The sequence below is a fragment of the Microcaecilia unicolor genome, chromosome 12 (genome assembly GCF_901765095.1).
Source record: "Microcaecilia unicolor chromosome 12, aMicUni1.1, whole genome shotgun sequence".
Lineage (NCBI taxonomy): Eukaryota > Metazoa > Chordata > Amphibia > Gymnophiona > Siphonopidae > Microcaecilia > Microcaecilia unicolor.
In genome coordinates, this window is record NC_044042.1 from 107,032,658 (window position 1) to 107,058,233 (window position 25,576).

The 25,576-nt window shown below is 44.1% G+C and overlaps 1 protein-coding gene across 1 annotated transcript in view; it reads right to left on the minus strand.

The window, feature by feature from the left end:
* Window positions 1-23,726, minus strand: part of LOC115481995 (ras-related protein Rab-18A-like) — a gene marked incomplete in the record, with an annotated part of 104,465 nt that extends 80,739 nt beyond the window's left edge. Inside the window, 3 exon segments of the mRNA XM_030221515.1 lie at window positions 10,640-10,701; window positions 12,137-12,192; window positions 23,571-23,726. Coding sequence (XP_030077375.1) covers window positions 10,640-10,701; window positions 12,137-12,192; window positions 23,571-23,644 — 192 coding nt within the window.
* Window positions 23,727-25,576: the final 1,850 nt, after the last annotated feature.

The window sequence follows — 25,576 nt, forward strand, 5'->3', positions numbered from 1 at the left end:
AAGAAAAAGAAAGAGAAAGAAAAAGAAAAGAAAGAAAGAAAGAGAAAAAAGAAAGAAAAAGAAGAGAGAAGAAAAAAAGAAAAAGAAAAAGAAAGAAAGAAAAAAAAGAAAGAAAGAAAGAAAAAGAAAGAAAAAGAGAGAGAGAGAAAGAAAGAAAGAAAAAGAAAGAAAGAAAGAAATAAATCACTGAAAACAGAAACTAAATGCATAATAGGGAAGTAAAAGGAAAGTAAGTGGGTGTTATACAGAGGAGGTCTAACCAAAGTTAGGCACTGTCCAGAGGGTACTGTGGTATTTACATAGTAAATGACGGCAGATAAAGACCTGGACGGTCTATCCAGTCTGCCCAACAAGATAAACTCATTTTACATGGTATGTGATACTTTATACGTACACCTGAGTTTGATTTGTCCTTGCCATGCTCAGGGCACAGAGCGTACAAGTCTGTCTAGCACAGGTTTTGCTTCCCAATTACCGGCGTTGCCACCCAATCTCAGCTAAGATTCTGTAGATCCCTTCCTTCTAAACAGGATTCCTTTGTGTTTATCCCATGCATGTTTAAATTCCATTACCGTTTTCATCTCCACCACCTCTCGAAGGAGGGCATTCCAAGTATCTACCACCCTTTCCATGAAAAAATGCTTCCTGACATTACTCCTGAATCTGCCCCCCTTCAACCTCAATTCATAAAGTTCTACCACCTTCCCGTCTCCGGAAAAGGTTCATTTGTGGATTAATACCTTTCAAATATTTAAACGTCTGTATCATGTCACCCCTGTTTCTCCTTTCCTCCAAAGTATACATGTTCAGGTCGGTAAGTCTCTCCTCGTATTGTTTGCAAAGCAAATCCCATACCATTTTTGTAGTTTTTCTTTGCACCGCTTCCAGTCTTTTTACATCTTTAGCAAGATACGGCCTCAAAAACTGAACACAATACTCCAAATGGGGCCTCACCAACGACTTGTAGAGGGGCATCAACACCTCCTTTCTTCTGCTGGTTATACCCCTCTCTATGCAGCCTACTACTACTACTTAACATTTCTAGAGCGCTACTAGGGTTACGCAGCACTGTACAGATTAACATAAATTGACATAAAGGACAGTTCCTGCTCCAAGGAGCTTACAATCTAAAGGGCGGTGTGGTAGCCGTGTTAGTCCACTCTTAAGGTTATCAATAGAATTCAAACAAAATAAAACATGGAAAAGAAAATAAGATAATACCTTTTTTATTGGACATAACTTAATACATTTCTTGATTAGCTTTCGAAGGTTGCCCTTCTTCCTCAGATCGGAAATAAGCAAATGTGCTAGCTGACAGTGTATATAAGTGAAAACATTCAAGCATTACTATGACAGTCTGACAGGGTGGGAGGAGGGGGGTGGGTAGGAAGTATGCATGGGGACATCAAAGCATATCATTGATATTCTAACAGGATGGGTGTGGATAGGTGAGGGGAGGGTGATCAACAGAGACATACAGCTTTATAGTTTATAATGGGCTAGAAACCCCAGATCCTTGTTAAGTCCTTTCTGTTGGGTGTTTAAAACCATACAAGAACGTAAGACCTTTGAAGTCAGAATGATTGAATATTTTAAGTTCCCTTTCAGGATTCTCACTGTGAAGTCACTGGTACAGTGTCCTGGTCCTGTAAAATGTTGACCAACAGGGGTGGGAGCCCTACTGGCACCAGTATTGTTCATGTGATGTCTATGTAAATTGAATCTTGTCTTAAGCATCTGGCCTGTTTCTCCAATATAGCATCCTTCGTTACATTTTTTACACTGAATGATATATACCACATTGGAAGATGAGCAAGTGAAAGATCCCTTTATGTTGAATATCTTTCCTTTGTGGATGACTTTGGGGTCCTGTGAAATATTTTGGTATAGTTTGCAACTGGATAAATTACAGGGAAGTGTGCCCTTCTGTTCCTTTTCAGTCTGTGATGGAAGTTTACTTCTGATTAGCTTGTGTTTTAAATTGGGTGGCTGTCGGAAGGCCAGTACTGGTGGGGATGGGAATATCTCTTTCAGTAATTCATCCTCCTGGAGTATAGGTTGTAGATCTCTTATGATTTTCCTCAGTTTTTCCAGCTCTGGAATGTATGTCACTACAAGCGGGATTCTGTCTGTGGATTTTTTCTTTTTGTACTGTAGCAGATTCTCCCTGGGTGTTTTGAGGGAGGAGGCAATATTCTTGGAGATTATTTTGGGGTTGTAGCCCTTCTGTTTGAAGGATGCAGTCAGGCTTTTAAGGTGTCTGTCTCTGTCCCCTGGGTCAGAGCAGATACGGTGGTATCACCTTCTCCCACTACTCCAACCAGAGTTACACCTAATCACACTGACCACCCTTCAACATCTTCTGTCCTTCTGTGACTGTTCTCTTGTGCTTGACTGCTTAAATATTTTAAATTTAAATGCTTTACTTTTTGTCTATTAGATTGTAAGCTCTTTGAGCAGGGACTGTCTTTCTTCTGTGTTTGTACAGCGCTGCGTACACTTTGTAGCGCTCTAGAAATGTTAAATAGTAGTAGTATCTTGTGGCTTGGCTGTAAATGATTGATCTTTTTGTATGTGAAGGATGGAAGCTGGAGTTGTGGAGGTAGCTGCATCTGTCTGTGGGTTTCTTGTATATAGATGTTTGTATACAGCCATCACTGATTGAGGTGAGGTACAATAAAACATTAATTAAAAAAAACAAAATACACAATCTTACAAATCAAACTAAAAAAACAAACCCTCAGAACTGCCATCAGCCAAATGCCCTAGAAAATAACCAGGTTTTTAGCAATTTCTTGAACAAGGACCAGATGCCAACTGGCGCATAACCAACGGTAACAGATTTTACAAACAAGGATCAGCAATAAAAAAAAACTTGAGTACGAATTTCCTGCAAACGTACCAGATGAAAAGATGGCGCAACCAATAATTTCTGGTTTTGAGACTGTAACGCCCGAGAAGAACAATAAGACTGCATATTCAGACCTCAGGAACAACACCCTGCCACACTTGAAACATGAATAACAAAAGTTAAACGCAGTACGGTGCGCCACAGGCAACCAATGCAACAACCCTCAACTGAGGCATAATATGCGCCTCTTGACCCAAACCCGTGCGGCAGAGTTCTGTACAACCTGCAAGACCCGCAAAAATTATACATGGCAAAGCACACAACAAAGCATTACAACAATCAAAAGAAGGTGACACATAAATTCTTCACGGAAAAATTTTTTCCAAAGCCTAGATATCATCCGCGGTTTAAAGAAAATAACCTTAACCATAGCTGCCACCTGTGATCTAAAGGACAACCTCATGTCCAAAATCACCCCTAAAATACGAAGCGAGAAAACCATGAATCTCTTGCCTCCAAGGGTTTATTAAACAGAACCTCTCTGAGTTCTCTCAGTACCTTTGGATGGATCTGGTCTATCCCCATGGCGTTGTCAACTTTCAGTTTCTCCTACGAACACTGCAATATCTACTCCATTCAGGGGTGTGCTGGTAAATTATTAACAATAGGCTCTTTCTCCGGACGTAGACAGCTCTGCAGTTGGAAGGGCCAGGGGTGGCCGGGGGGGGGGGGGGGGGGGGGAGGAGAAACACTTATCTCTCTCTCCTCCCTCCCTTCATGTGGGCACACTAGGCATACCTTTGCTGGCAGCCAATAAATGGACTGCCACCACTCCCAACATCTTGCTCTGAGCAGCATGCTGGAACTTCTCTCACATGCTCGAGAAGTCCCAGCCTGCTTCCCAGAGCTGGGGAGCAGCAGTAGTCTATTTACTTGGCTGGCAGGGCTCAGCATCCACACCAGCAAAGTAAAAGAGAATTTAGCAGGGGTCCCAAGCCCACATTTTGGGAGCCAGTTGTTAAAGTAGCCATGGAGGGCCCTACTTTAACAACCGGCTCCCAAAATTCTTAAAAGCTTAACAACCGGCTCTTGCGAGCCTGTGAGAGCCTGCTCCAGCACACCACTGACTCCATTCCTGTACGTACCTTTGTCAGCTGACTGTGCTCCTTCTCCAGGGGTTTCTTCCGTGAACACAGAAGTATTTGTTTAGCATTTCTGCTTTTCCCTCATCACTCTCCACATAGCGATTCTGTTTCTAGCGTTCCTCCTTTTTTCCAACATAACCTGAAAAATGTTCCGTCGTCTATATTTCCATCTCTAGTCCTTTTCCCCCTCTTTCTGTTCTTTTGCCAGCTGTATTTCTTCCTTCGCTTGTATCTGCTATTCTTTTGTATCCATTTTCTTGCTTTCTTCCGTATTTTACTGCAGAAGTCGAGGGAGCAGCTAGCAAAGAACTACAATCCCCTTACCCAGGAGTCAGTATGGGGAAGGGAGGGGGAGCCAAACTGCTAGAATCCCCATCCTAGCCATCTTTGTTTTTTCACTTTCATATCCTCCGACACCATAACTTTATTTAAAGGTGACAAAGAAAAAAAGAAAAAAAAAAGTGACAAGGTGACGGCTGTGGCCTGAAGGATGCTAGGCTGGACTGCCCCTACTTGACATTTCGCCCTTTAGATTGTCAATAGAAATCAAACAAAATAAAACATGGAAAAGAAAATAAGATGAGGTGTGCGTTCATAGTTGAGTGGACTTAGTGAGGTTATAGGTTCTCATTGTAGGCCTTGTTGAAGAAGAATGTTTTCAGAAGATAGATGTTTCTTTGATTGCTTTCAGGTCTGTAGGTAATGCATTCCATATCTGCGTGCTCTTGTAAGAGAAGGTAGTGGCATGCATCATCTTGTATTTAAGTCCTTTGCAGCTGGGGTAGTGCAGGTTGAGAAATTTACGGGATGATCTTGTGGCGTTTCTGGGAAGTAAGTCTACGAGGTTTAGCATGTAGATTGGGGCATCTGCATGAATGATTTTGTGTACAATCGTGCAGATCTTGAACGCAATACGTTCCTTCAGTGGGAGCTAGTGAAGTTTCTCTCTTAGTGGTTTTGTGCTTTCATATTTAGTCTTTCCAAATATGAGTCTGGTGGCCGTATTCTGGGCAGTTTGGAGTTTTTTGATTGTCTGTTCTCTGCACCCGGCGTATAGTGCATTGCAGTAGTCCAGATGGCTTATTACCATTGACTGTACCAGGGTAAGGACAATGTATCTCGGAAAGAAAGGTTTTACTCTTTTAAGTTTCCACATGGTGTAGAACATCTTTTACGTCGTGTTTTTCACGAGGGTATCAAGAGTGAGGTTTCGGTCAATGGTGACTCCTGAGAATTTTCAAGTTTTGTGAGACCGGAAGAGAACAGTATGGTGTGATATTAGTGAAGCGTTTTCACGGAGAGAGTGGTGGATGCTTGGAATGCCCTCCTGCGGGAGGTGGTGGAGAGGAAAACGGTAACTGATTCAAACATGTGTGGGATAAACATAAAGGAATCCTCCTCAGAAGGAAGGGATCCCCAGAAGCTTGGCCGGTGGTGGGAGGCAGGGATAGTGCTGGGTAGACTTATACGGTCTGTGCCCTGAAAAAGACAGGTACAAATCAAGGTAAGGTATACACAAAAAATGGCACGTGTGAGTTTTTATCTTATTGGGCAGACTGGGTGGACCGTGCAGGTCTTTTTCTGCCATGTTACTATGTTAGAAAGAAAAAATGTGCCTTTTTTTCTGTGAAGTGGAATGGAGTGGCCTAGTGGTTACAGTACCAGCCTTGACATCTGGCGAGCCTGGTTCAAATCCCACCACTGCTCCTTGTGATCTTGGAGAAGTCACTTAACCCTCCATTGCCTCGGGTACAAAATTAGATCGTCAGCCCTCCAGAGACAGAAAAACTATCTACTTCACTCAAATGTAACTCACTTCAAGCTACTATTGAAAGAATTGCAAGAGAGGGAGCAGAGAACGTAAGTTATTCACAACAATTAGAAGAATTGTCTAATGTTTGGCAATTAAAATTTAATAGGAGGCGAGAGGCTACAGACTAATGCACACAGACTGGGAGATGGATCCCAAGACACTTGAGGATCTGAAGGCGGTGAGCCTAAAAAGGCATAACCAGCAGAAGGGAGGAGGTGTTAAAGCCACTTTACTGCTCATTGACAAGTCTCACTTGAGTACTGCGGTTAGCTTTGGAGCTTGTATCTTGCTAAGGGCATAAAAAGATGAAGCAGCTCGGAGGAAGGCAACAAAAATAGTATGGGGTTTGACCCAAAAGATTTAAAAGAATTGAAGACCTAAATACATCCTAGCGGAAAGGAGGGATAGGGAAGGTACGACAGAGATATACAAAACTAATCTTTTTCAGATATGGGGATAGAATTAGGAGGACATGAATTGAGATTGCAGGGTGAGTAAGAGTCGAGAATAGTTCCCTTCTGGTGGGGACAAAAACAGTGACAGAATTCAACAAACACATGGGATATACACATTAACATACTTTAATGTCCTTTTTATTTTTTGCTTCGAATCCACGCTCTCTTTCTATATAGGGATCCTCTGTGTTTATCCCATGCTTTTTGGAACAAGTCTGGCTGCCTTGTTGGGCAGATCAGATGGACCAGACAGGTGTTATCTGCCATCTTATACTATAAATGGGCATTTCCAAAGAAACGTCCAAGTTGCAATTTGGACGTCTTTGCAAAATGTCCAAATCCAGGGGCGGGGAAAACCGTATTTTCTAAAAAAGATGGACGTCCATCTTTCGTTTAGAAAATACCATCAGAGACGTCCAAATCCTTAAAATTTGGCCATCCCTAGACATGGACGTTTCTGACTTCCAGCAATTTTTGAAACCAAAAACGGCCATGTCAAAAACGTCATAATGCAAGCCATTTGGGCATGGGAGGAGCCAGCATTTATAGTGCAGCGGTTCCCCTGACATGCCAGGACACCAACCGGGCACCCTAGGGGGCACTGAAATGCACTTCATAAAATGCTCCCAGGAACATAGCTCCGTTACTTGTGTGCTGAGTCCCCCCCCAAAAAAACCCACAACTGTACACTACTACCATAGCCCTTATAGGTGAAGGGGGCACCTATATATGGGTACAGTGGGTTTGTGGTGGGTTTTCGAGAGCTTGCTGTTTCCTCCACAAATGTAACAGGTAGGTGGGGTATGGGCCTGGGTCCGCCTGTCTGAAGTGTACTGCAGTACCCACTAAAACTGCTCCTGGGACCTTCATGCGCTGTGATGGACCCAAGTATGACATCTGAGGCTGGCACAACATATTTTTAAAGATGTCTTTTGAGGGTTGGGGTTAGTGACCACTGGGGGAGTAACGGGAGGTCATCCCCGATTCTCTCTGGTGGTCATATGGTCATTTCAGGCACCTTTTTGTGCCTTATTCATAAAAAAAAAAAAAAAAAACACGTCTGGGTGAAAATGTCCAAGTGTTCATCAGGGATGTCCTTGCTTTTTTCGATTATGGGTCAAAGACGTCCAAGTGTTAGGCACGCCCAAGTCCTGCCTTCAGTATGCCTCCGACACGCCCCCTTGAAATTTGGACATCCTTGCAACGGACTGCAGTTGGAGACGTCCAAAATTGGGTTTCGATTATACCGATTTGGACGTCCATCTTCCGATTTATGTCGAAAGATGATTTCCTTCTCTTTCGAAAATGAGCCCTTATGTCACTTATTACCTGCATCTGTCCTCTGGCCTCAATCCGAAGTGTGCGTCATGAATAGTTACATTATCTTATGACATTCATCAGCTCCTCACAGTTCAAACTTCAAAAGTGAAGCTGGCAAAGGGATGCAAGTAGGAACTGCTCCTTTAGTGTTTTCCTTCTGCAAGTTGGGGGTTGGGGGTGGCAAGAACTGCCACCATTTCCCTGCAGCTTTGGAGAGATTAGCCTTCTGTACCTAGGGCAGGGGTTCGCAACCTAGTCCTAGGGACACCCAAAACAGTCTGGTTTTCAAGATAAGCACAATGAATATGCATTAAAGAAAAATGTACAGTGGGGGAAATAAGTATTTGATCCCTTGCTGATTTTGTAAGTTTGCCCACTGACAAAGACATGAGCAGCCCATAATTGAAGGGTAGGTTATTGGTAACAGTGAGAGATAGCACATCACAAATTAAATCCGGAAAATCACATTGTGGAAAGTATATGAATTTATTTGCATTCTGCAGAGGGAAATAAGTATTTAATCCCTCTGGCAAACAAGACCTAATACTTGGTGGCAAAACCCTTGTTGGCAAGCACAGCGGTCAGACGTCTTCTGTAGTTGATGATGAGGTTTGCACACATGTCAGGAGGAATTTTGGTCCACTCCTCTTTGCAGATCATCTCTAAATCATTAAGAGTTCTGGGCTGTCGCTTGGCAACTCGCATCTTCAGCTCCCTCCATAAGTTTTCAATGGGATTAAGGTCTGGTGACTGGCTAGGCCACTCCATGACCCTAATGTGCTTCTTCCTGAGCCACTCCTTTGTTGCCTTGGCTGTATGTTTTGGGTCATTGTCGTGCTGGAAGACCCAGCCACGACCCATTTTTAAGGCCCTGGCGGAGGGAAGGAGGTTGTCACTCAGAATTGTACGGTACATGGCCCCATCCATTCTCCCATTGATGCGGTGAAGTAGTCCTGTGCCCTTGGCAGAGAAACACCCCCAAAACATAACATTTCCACCTCCATGCTTGACAGTGGGGACGGTGTTCTTTGGGTCATAGGCAGCATTTCTCTTCCTCCAAACACGGCGAGTTGAGTTCATGCCAAAGAGCTCAATTTTTGTCTCATCTGACCACAGCACCTTCTCCCAATCACTCTCGGCATCATCCAGGTGTTCACTGGCAAACTTCAGACGGGCCGTCACATGTGCCTTCCGGAGCAGGGGGACCTTGCGGGCACTGCAGGATTGCAATCCGTTATGTCGTAATGTGTTATCAATGGTTTTCGTGGTGACAGTGGTCCCAGCTGCCTTGAGATCATTGACAAGTTCCCCCCTTGTAGTTGTAGGCTGATTTCTAACCTTCCTCATGATCAAGGATACCCCACGAGGTGAGATTTTGCGTGGAGCCCCAGATCTTTGTCGATTGACAGTCATTTTGTACTTCTTCCATTTTCTTACTATGGCACCAACAGTTGTCTCCTTCTCGCCCAGCGTCTTACTGATGGTTTTGTAGCCCATTCCAGCCTTGTGCAGGTGTATGATCTTGTCCCTGACATCCTTAGACAGCTCCTTGCTCTTGGCCATTTTGTAGAGGTTAGAGTCTGACTGATTCACTGAGTCTGTGGACAGGTGTCTTTCATACAGGTGACCATTGCCGACAGCTGTCTGTCATGCAGGTAACGAGTTGATTTGGAGCATCTACCTGGTCTGTAGGGGCCAGATCTCTTACTGGTTGGTGGGGGATCAAATACTTATTTCCCTCTGCAGAATGCAAATAAATTCATATACTTTCCACAATGTGATTTTCCGGATTTAATTTGTGATGTGCTATCTCTCACTGTTACCAATAACCTACCCTTCAATTATGGGCTGCTCATGTCTTTGTCAGTGGGCAAACTTACAAAATCAGCAAGGGATCAAATACTTATTTCCCCCACTGTACATGTATTGCCTCCATTGTATGCAAATTTATCTCATGAATATTCATTCATTCCAGTATTTATATACCGCTTAGACCTAAGCAGTTTACAGTTTAATTTTAAAGGTACTGGATCTGACCCTAGTGAGCTTGTACCTGGGGCAACGGAGGGTTAAGTGATTTGCCCAGGATCACATGGCGCTGCAGAGGGAATTGAACCTGGTTCCCCAGGATCTCAACCCACTGCCAACCATCAGGCATCAGCAGGAACCGAACCCAGTTCCCCAGGTCCACAACCCACTGCACTAACCATTAGGCCACTCCTCCACTCATTGTGGGTGTCTTGAAAACCTGACTGGCTGAGTGTGTTCCGAGGACTGGATGGCGAACCCTCGGTCTAGGGACATGCTGAATGTAAATCCAGCTCACATGATGGCGATCAAGTCTCTATTCTAGCTTCCTCAGGAATCACTGTAGCGCGGAGGGGGGGGGATTTGTTTAACTGGCAAGATCTCCATCACTAGACGTTTATAGGATCAGACCAGACTGGAGGTCCTATCTAGCTTGTCCTTCAACCATACACATTTAAAGAACTGTTATTTTTGCACTTAAAGGCAATGGGGACCATCATCCATAGCCCCCTTGCGCCCATAAATCAAATCCAGACTATAAAGGGGATAAGACTCCTACACGGAACATTCACAGCAAGAAAAGACTGGGGTAGCAAGAACCGTCATTATTAATGTTATCCAAGTTGGACAAACTCAGACAAAACGCTACATGAGAATAATTCATCTCAAAATCTTTAAATGTGTGCCAAGACTTCCTGTTCTAAAATAGAGAGCAAGTGGTGTGGTCAATGTTCCCGCTAAGCAGTGGCCTGGTGTGTGCAAAATTTTTTTCGTGTGAGCAACAAGTTTTAACCCCCCCCCCCCCCCCAAATTTCAGCCCCAGTATTAGCGATGCATTAAAAAAATAAAAAAAAACCCACATTTTTGTGAGCAACCATGTAAAATCTGCAAGCAACGCTCTTAAAATGTATGAGCACTCCGCTTAAAGGGAACAGTGATGGTCATTGCTATTGCATTGTACAATGGTCTCAATCTGACGATCTCAGAGTTTTTTTCCCCCAACAGACAAAGTTGACATTAGACTCACCCATATAGCGAGTTTTACGTGATTACCATCAATATCCAACTTCTTCACTTTAAAATCGACACCTAATATGAAGAGAAGAGGCAGAGAGATCATCATCTGGAACCTAGTGCTTCTGGTTTTACAGAGTGCAATGTCAGTGGAGATTCTATGGTGGGTTTCTCCCCTTTGGTCCCGCTGGGGACCAGGGCAGATTCCAGACTGTCAGCTATAGGTTGGGTCTAATGCTTCCCAAGAGAATAAGCAGACTGCATCTTAAAACCTTCTCATCCAGATAAGATTAGGTTATCAATAGAAATCAAACAAAATAAAACATGGAAAAGAAAATAAGATGATACCTTTTTTATTGGACATAACTTAATACATTTCTTGATTAGCTTTCGAAGGTTGCCCTTCTTCGTCAGATCGGAAATAAGCAAATGTGGTAGTAGATAGTATATATAAGAGAAACATCAAAGCCTTACTTTGACAGTCTGACAGAGTGGGAGGATAGGGGTGGGTAGGAGGTATGCATGGGGACATCAAAGCATTTCATTGATATAATAACAGGATGGTGTGATAAACAGAGAAAAACAACTTTATGGTTTATAATGGGCTAGAAAACCCAGATCCTTATTAAGTCCACCCTCCCACTCTGTCAGACTGTCAAAGTAAGGCTTTGATGTTTCTCTTATATATACTATCTGCTACCACATTTGCTTATTTCCGATCTGACGAAGAAGGGCAACCTTCGAAAGCTAATCAAGAAATGTATTGTTATGTCCAATAAAAAAGGTATCATCTTGTTTTCTTTTCCATGTTTTATTTTGTTTGATTTCTATTGATAACCTTTAAGAGTGGACTAACACAGCTACCACACTTCAAAGAGAAAGCCAGGAAGGCCACTTTGTGGCCAGGAAGCAGGAGAGGCTGAAATTTGGTGTAGGCCAGCCTATCATCACACATCACGATCAGGAATAGCTCAGTTCCAATGACTTAAAGGCACACAGTATATACCCCAGCAGTGCAACACTACAGGAAAAGCGGAGGCAAGATGGGTGGAGACTCATAACAGGGTCTCATTTGCCTAAGTCAGTAGGGGCTGAAGGTGGAGCCATACTCAATGGAAGAGCCGGCCCTGCAGGAATTACAGGTGCCCATAGGCAGCAAAATGGTCCAACACAGCATCAGCAACTCAGCAGCCCAGAGATGGGTTGGAGGGGCCCCAGGATGGGTCAACTAACAAAGAAGTCAGGTTCATCAAATCTTGCTTTTATTACCTCCACTGCAGCCAGAGTTGCATTACCAGGACTGAACAACCTATGCTGGGGTCTGAATGGTTAGGTCTTACCTATATCTAATGATGTTCCTTTTAACTATTTTAGCATTGTTATAATTGTAAACCACTAGATTGGTGGTATAGAACATTGTTAAAAAGATAAACAAGTTAGTTTGCAAACCCAGCTATGCCTGTTCACTTTGGATCCCCTAAGCATCGGTACTTTTCAATTCAAGACATACCTATGGTTGAGGCCAGTTGAGGGTCAAAGTGGTCATCAGTAAACCTGAGTAAGATACTGAAAAAGAAGAAGCAAAACCCAAAGATGACAGTAATTTATACTGCGAATTACTCTCAGAGCTACAAACGAGCACAGTGTTAAAAACTGGAATGGCACATGAAAAAGACAAGTTCACTTACACATTTAATGTCCCGGAAAGTTCCACCATTTGAGTCTAAGTAAAAATCAGGGGGACTGGTGTGTTACTGGTCATCAGAACCTACCCCCAAGCACAGATATCACCCTACCATGTCAAGCATGAGTACAGCACAGATAGCTGAAGAGGATCTGCAGAACATTACATAGCCCATCAAGGCCAAGACCACATTCAGGCCCAGATGCTCAAATGTTGCCGTAAAAAACAAAAAAACAAAAAAAAAAAGAGAGAGAGGACAACACTGATATCGAAATCTTCCTTAATGAGTTGGACCCAACCACTGGAGAAAACCCGGCTGACTGAACCTGGTTAAAATTCGCCCTCCTTACCGTCGATGCAGTTGCACAGGTGATCAGCAGGTTCTCCAACACTCACTGTAAACTAGATACCTGCCCCAACTACCTAATGAAATCCGCTCCTGACTGCTTCATAGCGGACCTCACATCCCACCTAAACTACATGCTTCAGCAAGGTCTCTTCCCTAAGGAAAATGGCAATATCCTACTCACTCCGATACCAAAAGACACCAAGAAAAAAACAAATGAAATAACTAACTAACTACAGTCCAGTAGCATCCATTCCGTTGTCAGTCAAGCTGATGGAAAGTATGGTAGCCAAACAACTTACAGATTATATAAACAAATTCTCAATATTACACGAATCACAGTCAGGTTTTTGCCCCCTCCACAGCACAGAAACAGTACTGGTCACTCTTCTAGCCAAATTCAAGAAGGAAATAGCAACAGGCAAAAACATCCTTCTCCTCCAATTCGACATGTCTAGTGCATTCGACATGGTAAACCATAATATATTAATAAGATTACTAGATAAGTTCGGGATTGGTGGAAACATTAGCTAGATCAACGGTTTCCTAACCACAAGAACATTCAAGTAAAATCAAACTCAAACATATCATCGCCGTGGAAAGCAGACTACGGAGTACCACAAGGATCACCGCTATCACCAATCCTCTTCAACCTAATGATGACCCCACTGGCCAAGTCCTTATCCAACCAAGGCCTTAACCCTTTCATCTATGCAGACGATGTCACAATATTCATCCCTTACAAATCTAAACTGACTGAAATCACCAACGAAATCAAGATCAGCTTGAACATCATGGACTCTTGGGCAAATGCATTTCAACTAAAACTAAACAAAGAAAAAACACACAGCCTCATCCTCTCATCCCTACATGGCGCGGACAACCTCACAATTATCAACACCCCAGATTACACCCTCCCTATCTCACACAGCCTGAAAATCCTCGGCGTTACATTGGACCGCAACCTAACACTAGAGAGCCAAGTGACATCCACAACAAAGAAAATGTTCCACTCAATGTGGAAACTCAAACGTGCGAGACAATTCTTCCTGAGGGGAACATTTTGCAACCTGATACAATCAATGGTACTAAGCTATGTAGACTACTGCAATGGAATTTATGCGGGATGCAAAGAGCAAACCTTAAAGAAACTTCAGACCGCTCAAAACACGGCAGCTAGGCTTACCTTTGGAAAAATGCGATTTGAAAGTGCAAAACCCTTTCGCAAAAAACTACACTGGCTCCCAATCAAAGAACGCATTGCTTTCAAAATCTGCACCCTGGTTCACAAAATTATCTACGGTGAAGCTCCGGGATACATGACAGACTTGATCGACCTACCAACTAGAAACACATCCGAATCAACACGAACGTACCTAAATCTGCACTACCCAAGCTGCAAAGGACTCAAATACAAATCAACTTACGTGTCCAGTTTTTCCTACATAAGCACACAACTGTGGAACGCATTACCTCCTAAACTTCCGGAAAACACTAAAAACTAACCTGTTTAAAAAGGCATACCCTACCGATCCAACATAAATGCCTGATCTCTGCAACACAACAAAACTAAAGAACGTAATGGACATAACACAACTCTTCCGCAGTACGATTCCTTAGTGTGGCTGTGTCACATGAACTTTATCTTACCACAGCATCACTTTGTATTTGTTTACACTGGAGTCTGTAACGCCTCTCCGGTACTACTACTACTTAACATTTCTAGAGCGCTACTAGGGTTACGCAGCGCTGTACAGTTTAACAAAGAAGGACAGTCCCTACTCAAAGGAGCTTACAATCTAAAGGACGAAATGTCAAGTTGGGGCAGTCAAGATTTCCTGAATAGAGGTGTAGTGGTTAGGTGCCGAAGGCGACATTGAAGAGATGGGCTTGGAGTAAGAATTTGAAGATGGGCAGGGAGGGGGCGAGGCGAGGCAGAAAGGGCGGAGCCTGGAGTTGGCGGTGGTGGAGAAGGGTACTGAGAGGAGGGATTTGACCTGTGAGCGGAGGTTGCGGGTAGGAACTTAAGGGGAGATGAGGGTAGAGAGGTAGTGAGGGGCTGCAAATCGAGTGCATTTGTAGGTAAGTAGGAGAAGCTTGAACTGTATGCGGTACCTGATCGGAAGTCAGTGAAGTGACTTGAGGAGAGGGGTGATATGGGCATATCAATCCTGATGGAAGATAAGACGTGCAGCAGAGTTCTGAACGGATTGAAGGGGGGATAGATGGCTAAGTGGGAGGCCAGTGAGGAGTAGGTTGCAGTAGTCAAGGCGAGAGGTAATTAGAGAGTGGACGAGTGTTCAGGTGGTGTGCTCCGAGAGGAAAGGGCGAATTTTGCTGATGTTATAGAGAAAGAAGCGACAGGTTTTGGCTATCTGCTGGATATGCGCAGAAAAGGAGAGGGAGGAGTCAAATATGACTCAGAGGTTGCGGGCAGATGAGACGGGGAGGATGAGGGTGTTATCAACTGAGATAGAGAGTGGAGGGAGAGGAGAAGTGGGTTTGAGTGGAAAGACAAGGAGCTCGGTCTTGGCCATGTTCAGTTTCAGGTGGCGGTTGGACATCCAGGCAGCAATGTCAGATAAGCAGGCCGATACTTTGGCCTGGGTTTCCACAGTCATGTCTGGTGTGGAGAGATAAAGCTGGGTGTCGTCAGCATAAAGATGATATTGGAAACCATGAGATGAGATCAGCGAGCCCAGGGAGGAGGTATAGATTGAGAAGAGAAGGGGTCCAAGGACAGATCCCTGAGGAACTCCAACAGAGAGCGGGATGGGGGTGGAGGAAGATCCATAAGAATGTACTCTGAAGGTACGGTGGGAGAGATAAGAAGAAAACCAGGAGAGGACAGAGCCCTGGAACCCAAATGAGGACAGTGTGGCAAGAAGTAAGTTGTGGTTGACAGTGTCAAAACCGGCAGATAGGTCAAGGAGGATGAGGATGGAGTAATGACCTTTGGATTTGGCAAGAAACAGGTCATTACAGACTTTAGATAGTGCCGTTTCTGTCGAGTGTAGAGGGCGAAAGCCAGATTGAAGCGGATCGAGGATAGCATGAGAGGAGAGAAAATCAAGGCAACGGCTGTGAACGGCGCGTTCAAGTATCTTGGAGAGGAAGGGCAGGAGGTCTTATGTAAGCCACATTGAGCCTACAAATAGGTGGGAAAATGTGGGATATAAATGTAACAAACAAACAAATAAATATCTGTGGCTGAAATGACCAATTTTGGAACAGCAATCGATGCTCAAAGGAAATCACATACAGAGAAGATGCCTGAAAATGTTGCAAGCGGCTCGGTAGGGAAAGCACCTAGCACATGCAGAAAGCGTTGATGTTACACGCCCAGGAAAAAAACCCAGCAACAATCACATTGTGCGCGTGTCCAGTGATGTCACATGGCGTTTTCTTTTTGTTTTTTTCTCCCACAACAACTTTAACACTGTTACGTGCAGGATAAACAAATATATACGCGCATGGCACATTTCACACACATATGTACACTATTTAAAAAATGCCAGCCTGCTCCACCGAGAAGTCGCCTTCATGCAACAACAGCTGCAGACCTGCCGGAACACTTTGAACATTAAAGTTAGGTGCTCCTTTCTGTGCATTGCACGGAAATGTCTGTGCATTGCACGGAATGCTCATTTTAATACTAATGAGCTCATTGCAATACATTTGTGTAGGATTTTCTGTAGCTGCTTCCATGAACGGTAAAAGCGACGCAGAACCCTTTTGTGCATTACACGCGGAATAACGTGTGCACTAGCGTGGTCTAAATCAAATGTTGCAAGCACGGTAAGCTTTGAGCATCGGGGTCTCAGTGGCAGGCAGGATGTACAGCTGCTATCTCCTCAGAACCCCTGCATCTTAATCAACACACCAGAACGCAAACAAAGTCAGATACCTGGAAGCAGAACGGTTCGATTGAAGATCTTGAGGCTTTGAAATTCTCCAGTGTGTCCTAACACAGTCTTTCCCAAGGGCGGTCCTGGAGCACCCCCATGCCAGTCACGTTTTCAGGATAACCACAATGAATATGCATGAAAGATATGCTTACAATGGAGGCAGGGTATGCAAATCAATCTCATGCATATTCATTGTGGATATCCTAATTGATATCCTGAAAACCTGACTGGCACAGTGGACTGACTTGGGAAACACTGTCCTAACACCTCTCTTCCAGTCCACCCAGTGGAAACACATTAAATCTAAGGTTTCTCAACCCAGTCCTCAGGACACACCAAGCCAGTCTGGTTTTCAAGATATCCACAATGAATATCTATCAATCACCAACTATCCCAGGATCACCACCTACTAACAGTGACATTCTTATATGCTACACTATCGACATTCATTGTGCAATTGTAATATTAATTCTACATTACTTATTATTATCTTTACTAGAAAAAACACATTTAACAAATACATTTAAATTAAAAAAAAAAATCTTAACTGGAGTCAAGGTTAAGGTACTGTTATGGTCAATTGCTTTAAATGACAAAAGTTCAAAATTCCTAATGATGTCCAAAAAATCGCTAAGTTGTCAGAGCCAGTTTCAGGCCTGTTGGATATCTTATTGGGCCTTCTCCTGGAACTCTTTGGACTTACCTCAAGTACTGTACCAGAGCCAGTGGTTGGGAGGCGGGGCTGGTGGTTGGGAGGCGGGGATAGTGCTGGGCAGACTTATACGGTCTGTGCCAGAGCCGGTGGTGGGAGGCGGGGATAGTGCTGGGCAGACTTATACGGTCTGTGCCAGAGCTGGTGGTTGGGAGGCGGGGATAGTGCTGGGCAGACTTATACGGTCTGTGCCAGAGCCGGTGGTGGGAGGCGGGGATAGTGCTGGGCAGACTTATACGGTCTGTGCCAGAGCTGGTGGTTGGGAGGCGGGGATAGTGCTGGGCAGACTTATACGGTCTGTGCCCTGAAGAGGACAGGTACAAATGAAAGTAGGGTATACACAAAAACTAGCACATATGAGTTGTCTTCTACTAACCTATAAATGTACTCACTCTGCTGCTCCCCAGTATCTCTCCACAATCGTCCTTCCTGTGCACTCCGCTCCATGGATAAATCCTTCTTATCTGTTCCCTTCTCCACTACTGCCAACTCCAGACTTTGCGCCTTCTGTCTCGCTGCACCCTACGCCTGGAATAAACTTCCTGAGCCCCTACGTCTTGCCCCATCCTTGGCCACCTTTAAATCTAGACTGAAAGCCCACCTCTTTAACATTGCGTTTGACTCGTAACCACTTGTAACCACTCGCCTCCACCTACCCTCCTCTCTTCCTTCCTGTTCACATTAATTGATTTGATTACTTTATTTTTTGTCTCTTAGATTTTTAAGCTCTTTGAGCAGGGACTGTCTTTCTTCTATGTTTGTGCAGCGCTGCGTAAGCCTTGTAGCACTATAGAAATGCTAAATAGTAGCAGTAGTTGTCTTGTTGGGCAGACTGGATGGACCGTGCAGGTCTTTTTCTGCTGTCATCTACTATGTTACTGACATTTTTGGGAAGTGAAATTGGTACTTGTAGTCCACAGAGTCCCAGAGAAGGACGAACAGGCCTGAAAGTGGCTAAGACAACTTAGAGATTTTTTGGGCATCATTAGGAATTTTGAACTTTTGTCATTTAAGGCAATTGACCATAACAGTGCCTTAACCGTGACTCCAGTTAGGTTTTTTTTTATTTTTATATTTTAAATGTATGCGTATTTAATAAAAAATAATATTACAGTTGCACAATGATTGTCAATAGTGTAGCAATGAACACGTATGAGATAAGTTTACACATACTGCCTCCATGGTATGCAAATCTACTTCATGCAATTCCCAGTATCCTGAAAACCTAACTGGCTAGGCGTTTCCCAAAGACTGGGTATAGAACCCCTGTATTAATCTGCTTCTACTCATTTCCAGCCCTAAAGGGCCACACTGGTTTGCATTTCAGGATACTCACAATATCTGTACCATTATTATCAGTGCATCTGTGACATACATCCTGTATATTATCATCACGGCTAAGAGCTTTGATTCAAGGCCTGACTTTGGTTCAGGATCTAAAATGAGAGAAAACCTTACAGGCCCATGACTCTAACCTGAACTCCAGTGTGACTGCAGAACTCATGATCTGTTGTGATACTCTCATGAGGAACGGGCGTAGGTGGAAAAACAGCAACATGGTGGTCACAGATGTTCTGCAGTTGACAGAACAAGATAACTCCGCAGGAAAATGACCTAGCTTTCCAAGAAGAGCTAGTCCATTATATTATTAGCATTTCCAAGAAGAAGTAACCAACTCATTACCATAGCCAATCAGTGTTGGCCACGGTGTTGTCGTGTGTCCAATGGGGTATGATTGTTGTTGTGTTACCTGTAGCCTGAGAAGACCTATAATAATGTATGTACTTCCTACTTCTTTAGAGACTCAGACGAACATCTATGTGTAGCTGTGCTACTGTACTCTCTTAAGCAATTAATTGTACATATACTCGGAGAATAATAAAAGTATTTGAATGCTTATATATTCTTTGGAGTCTCAGATGCAAGCATCACGGTTGTATTGTGGCTCTGTGACCCTTCCCCCATGAGAGGTTAATATTTGAAATTGTAACTTTCTCTTGGTGAGTAATAAAATCTCTAACTTCACTTTCTCATATGTGTGGCCTTGTATTTTATCTCTCTAAAGCCGTTATAGTATATATGATAGTTTAGAGAGGTGGTAAAAATACTAAACACCACTGGTCTTTCAGCACGCCAAAATACTAAATAGTGGATATTTGGGACACTGGAGCGAGAGTGAAAAGACAGTGATAATCCTAGAGTGATAAGGGGAGCCCATTATTAACAGTCCTGTACGGCTTCAGGTTCACACAACACACACACATGCCAAGGTGGGACTGCCCTCAGGCCACCAGCCTACTATTCTTAGGCTGTGTTGCAACCCAGGTGCATCACCACACTGTCACTTCCTGAGAGAGCACTTCTTCCTCTTCTGGGCTGCCTGGCCTGATCTTACAGGTGAGGCCTTCTTTCCCTGGGCCGATGCCTAAAGTACACTAGGCCTTGCACCCAGGTTAGCTTGTGTATTTTCCCTATGCAGAAACCAGCTTTGCAGACAAGCTAACTGTACTCAAAGCCTTGGGTCGACATTAGCTTACAGCACATTTAAATCCATGTTAATGAAGCTACCGACTATTCTATGCAGATGCGGAGAAGCACGCAGAAGACAAGGCAGCTAAGCCGCACACTAGAGCTTTAACGTGAGATCCGAGTAGGAGTAAAAGGTTAAGTCATCCTTCCATAGTAATGGTAGTGAGGTTGTCATGCCTGTTTCTTCCATTTAGTGTGACAAAGTTATTCAAAGTCGTTAAATCGCGGGAGGATTGTGAAAAATTACAAGCGGACCTTACGAGCAAGTGCAAAGTGATGCATGTGGGAAAGAGGAACCCGAATTATAGCTACATAATGCAAGGTTCCACGTTAGGAGTCACAGACCAAGAAAGGGATCTAGGTGTCGTCGTTGATGATACATTGAAACATTCTGCTCAATGTGCTGCTGCGGCTAAGAAAGCAAATACTACTACTACTATTTATCATTTCTATAGCGCTACTAGACGTACGCAGCGCTGTACACTTGAACACGAAGAGACAGTCCCTGCTCGACAGAGCTCACAATCTAAATCAGGACAAACAGACAGGACCAAAAAGGATAAGGGAAGGACAGACAGAAGGACACATAAGGATAACACAGCGGCTCACCTTGTACTCACTACTACTACTACTATTTATCATTTCTAAAGCGCTACTAGACGTACGCAGCGCTGTACACTTGAACATGAAGAGACGGTCCCTGCTCGACAGAGCTTGCAATCTAATTAGGACAGACAAACAGGACGAATAAGGGATAAGGGAAGGACAGACAGAAGGACACATAAGGATAACACAGCGGCTCACCTTGTACTCACTACTACTACTACTACTATTTATCATTTCTAAAGCGCTACTAGACGTACGCAGCGCTGTACACTTGAACACGAAGAGACAGTCCCTGCTCGACAGAGCTCACAATCTAATCAGGACAAACAGACAGGACCAAAAAGGATAAGGGAAGGACAGACAGAAGGACACATAAGGATAACACAGCGGCTCACCTTGTACTCACTACTACTACTACTACTATTTATCATTTCTAAAGCGCTACTAGACGTACGCAGCGCTGTACACTTGAACACGAAGAGACAGTCCCTGCTCGACAGAGCTCACAATCTAAATCAGGACAAACAGACAGGACCAAAAAGGATAAGGGAAGGACAGACAGAAGGACACATAAGGATAACACAGCGGCTCACCTTGTACTCACTACTACTACTACTACTATTTATCATTTCTAAAGCGCTACTAGACGTACGCAGCGCTGTACACTTGAACATGAAGAGACAGTCCCTGCTCGACAGAGCTCACAATCTAATTTGGACAGACAAACAGGACAAACAAGAGATAAGGGAACATTAAAGTGAGGATGATAAAATAAGGGTTCTGAACAAGTGAATAAGGGTTAGGAGTTAAAAGCAGCATCAAAAAGGAGGGCTTTTAGCTTAGTTTTGAAGACGGCCAGAGATGGAGCTTGACGTACCGGCTCAGGAAGTCTATTCCAGGCATATGGTGCAGCAAGATAAAAGGAACGGAGTCTGGAGTTAGCAGTGGAGGAGAAGGGTGCAGATAAGAGAGATTTACCCAGTGAACGGAGTTCCCAGGGAGAGATGAGAGTGGAGAGGTACTGAGGAGCTGCAGAGTGAATGCACTTATAAGTGATACTTAGACTGGTACCTGGATAAAGTTAGAGTAGCCTCTATGGTTTTTTTTTGTTTTGTTTTGTTTTTTAACTCTTTTTATTCAACAGTTACTAAGCTGCGGCAAAAGGGGGCTGGTGCTGGTGTCTATGCATGTTTTACACGCGCGTTGAGGTCCTCTTTTACCGCAACTGGTAAACGGGAAGTCTCGCCTTCCTGCAAGAAGTGGCCGTGCGGCAGGTAAAGCAATTGCTGCGCAGCCATTTCAGGGGGAAATCCTTACCGCCACTCACTGAGGTGGAGGTAAGGACTCCCGCATTAACCCAGAAGTAACCAGGCAGTGCACAATACTGCCCGATTACCGCCGGGCACAGTGCGGCGCTACAAAATAGAATGTTAGGTATTATTATGAAAGGAATGGAAAACAAAAATGAGGATGTTATAATGCCTTTGTATCGCTCCATGGTGTGATCGCACCTCTAAGATTGTGTTCAATTCTGGTCGCCGCATCTCAAAAAAAGATATAGTGGAATTAGAAAAGGTGCAGAGAAGGGCGACGAAAATGATAAAGGGGATGAGACGACTTTCCTATGAGAAAAGGCTAAAGCGGCTAGGGCTCTTCAGCTTGGAGAAAAGGCGGCTGAGGGGAGATATAATAGAGATCTGTAAAATAATGAGTGGAGTTGAACGGGTAGATGTGAAGCGTCTGTTCACGCTTTCCAAAAATACTAGGACTAGGGGCCATGCGATGAAGCTACAATGTAGTAAATTTAAAACGAATTGTAGAAATTTTTCTTCACTCAACATGTAATTAAACTCTGGAATTCGTTGCCAGAGAACGTGGTAAAGGCGGTTAGCTTAGCGGAGTTTAAAAAAGGTTTGGACAGCTTCCTAAAGGAAAAGTCCATAGACAGTTATTAAATGGACTTGGGGAAAATCCACTATTTCTGGGATAAGCAGTATAAAATGTTTTGTACATTTTTGGGATCTTGCTGGGTATTTGTGACCTGGATTGGCCACTGTTGGAAACAGGATGCTGGGCTTGATGGACCTTTGGTCTTTCCCAGAATGGCAATACTTATGTAGCTATACTGGGTCAGACCAGTGGTCCATCTAGCCCAGTATCCTGTTTTCCTAACAATGGCCAAGCCAGGTCACAAGTACCTGGCAGAAACCCAAATTGTGGCAACATTCCATGTAGAACCCCAAAGAACAGCAAGATTCCGGAATCCTAAAGAGTGACAAGATTCCATGCAGAATCTCAAAGAGTAGGAACATTCCATGCTACAAATCCCAGGGCAAGCAGTTGCTTCCCATGTCTGTCTCAATAGCAGACTATGGACTTTTCTTCCAGAAATGTATCCAAACATTTTTTAATCCCAACTGGCCTTGACAGTTGGGTATCAGTACTCAGATTGCATGTGCATACATCCATGCATATGCTGAAACAGTCTTCTGTGCATAAAATACCAGTAATGTGTGGCATGCGTACATTCTGTTCCAACACCAATACAAATGCTTTGTGCAGAATCCATAATTGCCACCAGCACAGAGCTCTGTCCAAACGTATCTGTAGAGACGCCAAGTTACCCGGTTCCGAGCTGGAGAATTTTCGACCGGCCCTGGTTTTGAACTTACATCTCAAAGCAGTCTGGGATTTGTAGGGTTTCATCGTGCCCACTGAAATCACAAAGCACTAGAGTGGTGGTGGTCAGACATCCAGGACTATCCCCAAGTCTCCCGCCTAGAACTGGGTAACTTGGTTACCGCATTGTGGAGCAACATATACACAAGCCATTCAGCATCTATTACTACACATATGTATACACCAGTGTTTCTCAATCCTTTTGTGGCTGAACTCCATGATCAGGTAATTATGAAACAACCAGTCTCACCCAGTTAAAGCCATGTCTGTAGAAACAGGAAATACAAGGAAACTCGTACAAGTTTCAGAAAGGGATGCAACATAATCCACAGGGCAAGGGATCAGGGATCAGGGATCAGGGATCAGGGATCAGGGATCCCCCCCCCCCCCAAAAAAAAAAAAACAAAACTAGACATTAAAACACACCCAGGTGTAAGCCTACGAAAGAAAGTACAAACAGGACAGGACTAAAGGACTCACCTGGATTTACCCACCCCACTCTCCCCTATGAGGAGCAGCTTCAGGGTGGTGAGGACGGTTTCCTCCTCCGACATGCTCCCCCTCCTCTGTCCCGGCTCGGCTCACCTGTACCTCGTTCAGCCCTTTAACTCCCGGTTGTCAGTCCGGTGCTGCTGACGTCACCAGACGCCCTTCCACGTGGCTTTAACCCTTTCAGGGCTCCGCACTTCCCAGATCCCTGCCTTTTTTTTTTTTTTTTTAAATTTTGCAGCGTGTGTTTCATGCCCCACATCCCGTACACGTTTTCTTGGAAATAAAAAGATGCGCGTCTTTTATTGTGATAAAAGAACCGCCTCGCCCTGTTCTCCTTTTGTTTGACCCATTTAAAAAAATATATATATATTTTGTTCCTAAAATTGTTGCAACCATTATGTTTTCTGTCCGATGGGGAGATGTGCTGAGAGCGGGACGGTGTAAGGAGAACGTATGTGAAATATCCGTATCTCAATTGTGCAACACAAAGATGAACGTTTAAAGATTTTCTTATAGGATCCGGGAGGAGGATCCCGCTGATACATTTTTCCATGCTGGGAAAAGAGTAAAACCAGGTTGCGGTGACAGGGACAAAGTAGCTGAACCGTTTGTTTTTCCTTTCGATGGAAATCAATTTTTTTGTGTGTATATTCTCTGCTTAAGTTGGCCATTACTTTTGGGTGGGTTTGGCACAGTTGCAACCCTTAAGACTAGAGTTAAGTGTTTCCAGCTTGCTTGCGTTTTAAAAGTATGCAACAGGGCGCTACTCTAGCAGGGAAACGATTGCCCTTGACACCACCACTGGGCACAAGCCAGAGGCGTTAATGCGTTTCCTTTTAATGGATAAAGGAAACGGAACGGACGTGACTCCAGAGCAATGCGCTGCTTCTTCGGTAATTAAGCCGCCTCGGCCTGGGCTCTGTGATACACTGCTGCCCTCTGCAGGAAAGAGGCGTTCACTGCAGGCTGCGCTTCCCTGTTTCAGCTCTCCAGACGCTCTACTACTACTTATCACTACTAACCGTACGCAGCGCTGTACACTTGAACATGAAGAGACAGTCCCTGCTCCACAGAGCTTACAATCTAATTAGGACAGACAAACAGGACAAACAAGATCTTTGCTTTTGAGTCTGCGGAGCTGCCAAAAGTTACCCATTCCAGGACGGAGACGTTTTTTTTGGCCGATCCTGAATTTCTGCCAACCCCATCGTAGTGTATTATGGGACCTGCAGCTCTGATTTCCATGGACAGCATCATGCACTACAAATTAAATTACTGCACTGCTTTCCCTCATGGAATAACTTGGCACTCTGTCTGTAAGTACAGCATTGTAATAACCGAGCCCTATTCTTTCCCATTATTCTTTTATGTGCAAAAGAGTCTGCAAATCAGAGGCACAGCAGGGAATAAACTCCCTGAGCCCATACGCCAGGCCCCCTCCCTGCCCATCTTCAAATCCTTGCTCAAAGCCCACCTCTTCAATGTCGCCTTCGGCACCTAACCACTACACCTCTATTCAGGAAATCTTGACTGCCCCAACTTGACATTTCGTCCTTTAGATTGTAAGCTCCTTTGAGCAGGGACTGTCCTTCTTTGTTAAACTGTACAGCGCTGCGAAACCCTAGTAGCGCTTTAGAAATGTTAAGTAGTAGTAGGTAGAGAGAGATTTTGTTCAAGTATTCTGGCCCATTTCCTTTAAAGGCCTTGCAGGTCTCCTTCTCTGCTCATATTCAGCAGATCGCCAAGACCTGTCGTTTCTTTCTTTACAACATCCGTAAAATCCGCCCCTTTCTTTCCGATCACTCTACCAAAACCCTCATCCACACCCTTGTCACCTCTCGTTTAGACTACTGCAATCTGCTTCTTGCTGGCCTCCCACTTAGTCACCTCTCCCCTCTCCAATCGGTTCAAAACTCTGCTGCCCGTCTCGTCTTCCGCCAGGGTCGCTTTACTCATACTACCCCTCTCCTCAAGACCCTTCACTGGCTCCCTAT